We start from the raw sequence: 6,849 nt of genomic DNA, 5'->3' as shown, positions 1-6,849 counted from the left end.
GCTTCCTCCCCAAAGGAGTTAACTCAAATATCCTAGCCCTAATTCCTAAGAAGACAGAGGCTTCGGAGATGAGGGATTATAGACCCATTGCGTGTTGCAATGTGATCTATAAAGTTGTGTCAAAAATCCTTGCAAACCGGCTCAAGGTAATCCTCCTGAGGATAATCCTAGCCAACCAGTCTGGGTTTGTTAAAGGAAGACTGCTTATGGAAAATGTACTGTTGGCTTCTGAGCTTGTGAAGGATTATCACAAAGATTCTATCTCCCCACGGTGTGCGATGAAACTCGACATTTCAAAGGCTTTTGACTCCGTTCAATGGTCCTTCCTTTTGAACTGCCTAGCCGCAATGGGGTTTCCTAGCAAGTTCATACATTGGATTAAGCTCTGTGTCACCTCCCTTTCGTTCTCGGTTCAAGTCAATGGCGATCTCGCCGGGTACTTCCAAAGTGCTAGAGGACTGCGACAAGGTTGCTCCCTTTCACCCTACCTGTTCGTCTTATGTATGAATGTTCTGTCACATAAGATATACAAAGCAACAAGAGACAAGAAATTTAGAATTCACCCTGGCTGTCAGTCCATTGCTCTTACACACCTTTGCTTCGCCGATGACCTCATGGTGTTTGTAGAAGGGACTAAGGAGTCAGTAGAAGGAGCCCTCTCAGTTTTCGACGAGTTCGCAGCATGGTCTGGTCTCTCTATCAGTCTGGAAAAATCTACTATCTACATGGCCGGCACTTCGGGGGGTGAAAAGCGGAGGATCTTAACAGATTTCCCTTTTGCGGAAGGTGAGCTCCCTGTTCGGTACCTGGGACTTCCTTTACTAACTCAAGCCATGAAAACACAAGACTATCAGCCTCTCCTCGAGAAGATCAGATGTCGCATTACTACCTGGACGAGCCGCTTTCTCTCATATGCAGGCCGTCTACAACTGATTCAATCTGTGCTGATGAGCATAGTGAATTTCTGGTTAGGGGCATTTCGACTTCCAAGCAGATGCATCAAGGAGATAGAGCAGCTATGCTCTGCTTTCCTTTGGATCGGTCCACAGTTGAAGACTACAGGTGCAAAAGTTGCATGGTTAGAGGTCTGTAAGTCCAAGTCTGAAGGAGGGTTGGGGATCAGACCTCTAAAAGAAGTGAATCAGGTTTATGGTTTGAAGCTAATATGGAGTATGTTTATGGGTAAGTCACTTTGGGGCAAATGGATCCAGTAAAACCTTCTAAAGAAGAAAAGTTTCTGGGAGATTAGTGGGAAAACCCAAGCTGGATCTTGGATGTGGAGGAAGATACTGAAGTTGAGGGATGTGGCAAAGAGCTTTCACATGAAGGCGGTGGGTAATGGACGCCACACCTCATTCTGGTATGATAGGTGGTCTTCTCTGGGTGTGTTGTCTGATCTCTTGGGAGAACGAGGCACAATTGATATGGGCATTATGAAAGCAGCCACGGTAGAGGATGTCATTCAGTCTCTACAAAGGAAGAGACGCTATCGTGGAACCGTCCTAAATGACATTGCAAAGGAGTTGGAGATTATTAAAGCACAGCAGTTAAATGAAGTGGAAGATGTTGATATGTGGAGGTGGAGCTCAGGTTTTAAACCCAAGTTCTCGTCCCGTGAGACTCGGAGGTTATTGAGAGAGCCTGTAGCACAATGCTCTTGGGAGAGGAGTGTCTGGTTCCCTCAGGCTACTCCTAAGTTCGCTTTTATGACTTGGATTGCGATGAGAGACAGATTATCTACAATGGACCGTGTAGTTAGTTGGTGTCGAGGTGTTGATACTACTTGCGTCCTGTGCAAACTTGCACCTGAAACGAGAAACCATCTCTTCTTTGAGTGTAGTTTCTCCTCACAGATATGGGATCACCTTACCAGAGGGTTACTACAACGTTCTTACACCCTGGACTGGGAGGGTATTGTAGTGCTGGTCTCTGACTCGAGAATGGCGAAGAAGAAGCTTTATTATCTAAGATATTCCAAGCGGCTTTGTATACACTGTGGAGAGAGCGTAATAAGCGCAGGCATGAAGAACAGGGGTGCCTCTACAAGTCTTAAAGAAGCTGTTGGAATAAGCCATCCGCAATAAGCTCAGCATAGTGCAGTCTAAAGGCATAAAGGGGTTAGAAACCCTTCTACAGTTCTGGTTTGAGACTAGAATGTAAATAGTTTTGGGAGTTTTGAGAGCTGATAAGTAGCAAATTATAGAAGGGGGGTGGTAAATATTTAAGGAAAAGGAGTAGAAGTAGTTCTTTTTTCAATAACAAAGTCACACTAGGTTAATATCCCTTAATTATAAATATTATTGTTATTTTTATTTTCATTATAATATTTTTTATTATAATGTTTGTTTTAAAAGATACTAGATAGAGAATTATAAAATATAAACATTAACTTTTACCAAAAAATGTTAAACAAAAACGAATTGTAAATCCTACAAGTACAATAAATTATTTTTTAAAAGAACATGAAGAAAAACTAAATTAAAAATAAATAAATTACTTTTAAAAGCATAATTAAAATAAAATTGTAAATATTATAAATATTATTGTTATTATTATTTTCATTATAATATTTTTTATTATAATGTTTGTTTTAAAAGATACTAGATAGAGAATTATAAAATATAAACATTAACTTTTACCAAAAAATGTTAAACAAAAACGAATTGTAAATCCTACAAGTACAATAAATTATTTTTTAAAAGAACATGAAGAAAAACTAAATTAAAAATAAATAAATTACTTTTAAAAGCATAATTAAAAGAAAATTGTAAAAGTACACGTATTATTTTCTTATAAGTAAATAAGTTTCTTTTTTCAATAGATAATTGTATGCTAAAAAATTATGACAAAAAAAGTTTAAACAAAAACGAATTGTAAATCCTACAAGTACAATAAATTATTTTTAAAAAAAAATGAAGAAAAACTAAATTAAAAATAAATAAATTACTTTTAAAAGCATAATTAAAAGAAAATTGTAAAAGTACACGTATTATTTTCTTATAAGTAAATAAGTTTCTTTTTTCAATAGATAATTGTATGCTAAAAAATTATGACAAAAAAAGTTACAAATATTTCACATCTATATTTAGGTTTAAGCTTTCACATATTATTTTTACAGAGCACAATATTATTTACATAAAAATTATTACATTAGTATTTTCTTTTAATTTCTTGATACATGAAAATTAATTTCTTCCACATATTTTAAATTTGATGTTATTGTCGTACATGAGTATGTGTGAATATGATAAATATGTTTTTGTATCTATAAGACAAAATAAATAAATAATTAAAGAGAAATTTTCTATTAAAAATAAAATAGTTGTATAAAAATCTAAAAGAAATAAAATAATTAATTTCCTTTTTAAAAGTATAAATAAAATAAAACGTAAAAATTATTTTATATCAATAGATTTTTTTCTGAAATTTTAAAGAGAAGATAAGTGTAATATGTTATATGACAGTAATTTACCTTTTCTAAAATTTTAAACAAAATTGTAAAAGAATATTTAATATTTTTATTTATTTTTTTAATCTAAATAAAAAGGACATTTAAAAAATATTTTTTTTTATTTTTTTTAAAAATCGTAGCCAAATAAATTTTAAAGATTTATTTAATAAAACATTAAATTAGTACATAAGAACATGTATAATGTTGTCATTGATTCGATTGGTCTATTTAAATTTCATTTATTTTTACTTTTCATTTCTTATTTCGGATTGTGTTCAGTTTAAATGTTTATGTATAGTATTTTCTCTAATCTTTAATATAAAGTTTATAACAACTCATCTATGCACCATGATTATAAAATACAAATATTAACTTGAAGTTATGTGTGAAAATGAGTTTTAGTTATAAAATAAATCTCAAACAACATATACAAAAAATCATAATACTATAATAAAATGGTTTATTATTTTATGGTTTATTATTTTATGGTTGTTTATCAAATTAAAACATCAAACAAAACATGTTGCAACGCAACGGGCTCATATCTTGTATAGCATAATCCACATGCTCAAAAGCATCGTATCAGAAAAAAAAACTATTTATTTTTTCATACACATTATATATTACTCCTTATGTTTCACAAAGATGTATGTTTTAAGATTTTCACACTTATTAAAAAAACAAATCAGATTTTAGTTACCAATACATTTTTCCGTAATTAACTATTTCCAATAATTCTTAACCAATAGAATTTTAATAAATACAATTATGTTTTTCGAAGTTTACAATTTACAATTAGTTTATGCATTGAAAATGTAAAAATTGTATCTTTTTGAAACAAACTTTTTCTTTCTAAAACATGGATATTTTGGAAACGGAGGGAGTATTATATAAGACAAGTACTTATACGGTATTTTTTTATGCACCTTCATGTTTTTTTTTAAAAAAGAAAGAGTTTAATCCGGGTCTATTAAAGACACAAACCTAACTCTCGGGTAGGATGTGCAGCCCACGACATACCATCTTCCGGATATTCATACGGACGTATCCGCAGCTGTAGTGAGCAGAACAATGTAAATTAATTTCCGCAGTAGCAGGATCAAACCCAGGCCCGGCCCAGAGGGTAGGTTACATAAGCAGCTGCTTAGGCCCCTAGGCCATATTTCACAAATTTACATTACCAACTATATTATTTGGATATTTTTAAAATTAGCTTAGGGCCCAAAATAAAAAATTTTAGTGTTTGGACCGGCCTGATCGAACTTAGAATGTGTTTGCATCCAAGACCTATTCACTACCATCGGATCACATAACCCGCTCAAAAAGTTGTCAATCTTACACAGTGACCATGCTAATGTCGTTCCAATTTTATCGAATGTCCCCGAAGGGACAACGATCATTCATGTTGGAAAATGCATAACGAGAAATTGTGGATATAACCAAAGTCGTAACAACTTTTAAAAATTATAATAGTATAAAGCTTAACATTCAAAATTGTTTGATTGCTGTGACTAAAATTGTAACCAATTTTTATTTTTTGCTTCTGACCAAATATTTGATATTTAGTTGAGATCTTTTATTATAATTTAAGTATTATTTTTAACTGAGATTGTGGAAAATTTAAAATATTTAACAACTCATATTTTTATTACTAAAACTTCCTGTCTTGATAATATATATATATATATATATATATACTTGAAAGTAAAAGTTTACCATAATTAAGCTATACGAAGAATAGATCGTAAGAACTTCTTGGTTATGAATCAACCCCGTTTAGCCTCTTTAACCGGGTTATATTTTGCTTTTATTGTAATACTAGTTGATAACCCGCGCGGATGCGCGGGATAAATTTTAGTTACTAATGAATGCTGCATGTTAACTTTGTTTTTTCTCAAACAATTACATCGTGTCGTAAGTCCAAAAAGTGTTTAAATCTACAATATATGTGCTTAAGATAACGTTTCTGTTAATCCACATCTGTTTTGTCTTTGTTTTAATTTCAACTGAGAGAAAATTCCAACTGTAATACATCAACAAAGATCCGCACATAGTGGGGAACAAACATTATGTATACAAGTTATTTTTACATATTATTATATATTTTATGTTCATTTACGTGTTATCAAATAATAAATATTTGAATAATTGAGAAGCGAATAAAAAATTGTATATAATTAAACTGAAGCAAGCACATAGATTAAAGTAAATAAATCAAAACATCATTTTATTTATTTTATACGGTAAATAATTATATTTAAATGATATTGACATAGATATATAGTATATTTTAATATGAATATTTAATTGAAACTTATTATTCCTACTCATATGATTTTATTAACATTTTTATATTTTTGTGACAAAAAGATTAAACCATTAATCACAAAATTTTCAGTCTGAGATTTTTTTTTATTGTTTTAGTAATTTATAATTGTTTTAAGAAATTCAATGAAAATTTCAAAGATAAATATTCAGGCACAATACCTTTTCAGTGAAATTTCAAAATGAACATATATGTGTTTTTATATGGTATATAGTTAATTTAAGTGATATATATTTATTTATTTAATATGAATATCTATTAAATGATACTTCACATTCATATGATTTTATGATCATTTGTATTTTTCTATAACAAAAAAGTAAACCATTGTTCACAAAGTTTTCATTTTAAGACTTTTAACAGTTTTAATAATTTACAATCGTTTTAAGAAATAAAAATATAATATATAAGAAAAAAATATAGATTTTTATTATACGATTAATGTGATTTTTTAATTGTTTTAATAATATAAATTAAATAAAATGATGGAGGATACAAAAACTATTATCAAATCTTCATTATTCCAAAACATTAATTGTCCTATATGTGTTAATCATATTAGATAATTTTGTAGCTTTTATTTAAGGAAAGAAAGAAGAATATTCTTTTATGAACTATTAATCAATTTGATAGTTAATTTAATAAAAAATATAATTCATATTTAAATGGACCAACCTATTTTTTTAAGGATTCTGAGAATCATCGTAGTGATGACACGTGGCTACACTTAAAAGTTGTAATGCTCCATGATTAATATACAAAGGATGTTTAGAACAATAAATCCTATATGTATAGATTATATATCACAGATCATGAGTCGTGAAATTTGGATACACATTCATATATGGCAATGCACCTTAGTATATCATATAATTACTAGATTAAGATCTGCGCTTTACGCGGAATAAACATTATATATATAAATTATTTTATGTATTATATGTTCTTACATATTATGAAATAATAAATATATATTGAATAATTAAAAGTCAGTAACTATTACATATATAATTAAATTGGTGCGAACGTATAAATCAATTTTATTAATCCAAACATTTTTTTAAAAAAAATT

General features: G+C 29.8%; 1 protein-coding gene across 1 annotated transcript; it reads left to right on the top strand.

The window, feature by feature from the left end:
* The first annotated feature begins 1,274 nt into the window (after positions 1-1,274).
* On the top strand, positions 1,275-2,084 carry LOC106315042. Its single transcript, XM_013752816.1, has one exon. It carries the CDS (start codon positions 1,275-1,277, stop codon positions 2,082-2,084), a length of 810 nt encoding a protein of 269 aa, XP_013608270.1.
* Positions 2,085-6,849: the final 4,765 nt, after the last annotated feature.

This window comes from Brassica oleracea, chromosome C9 (genome assembly GCF_000695525.1).
Source record: "Brassica oleracea var. oleracea cultivar TO1000 chromosome C9, BOL, whole genome shotgun sequence".
In the NCBI taxonomy this organism is placed as follows: Eukaryota; Viridiplantae; Streptophyta; class Magnoliopsida; order Brassicales; family Brassicaceae; genus Brassica; species Brassica oleracea.
Note: the sequence above shows the minus strand (reverse complement) of the source record. Positions and strands in the feature narration are given on the sequence as shown.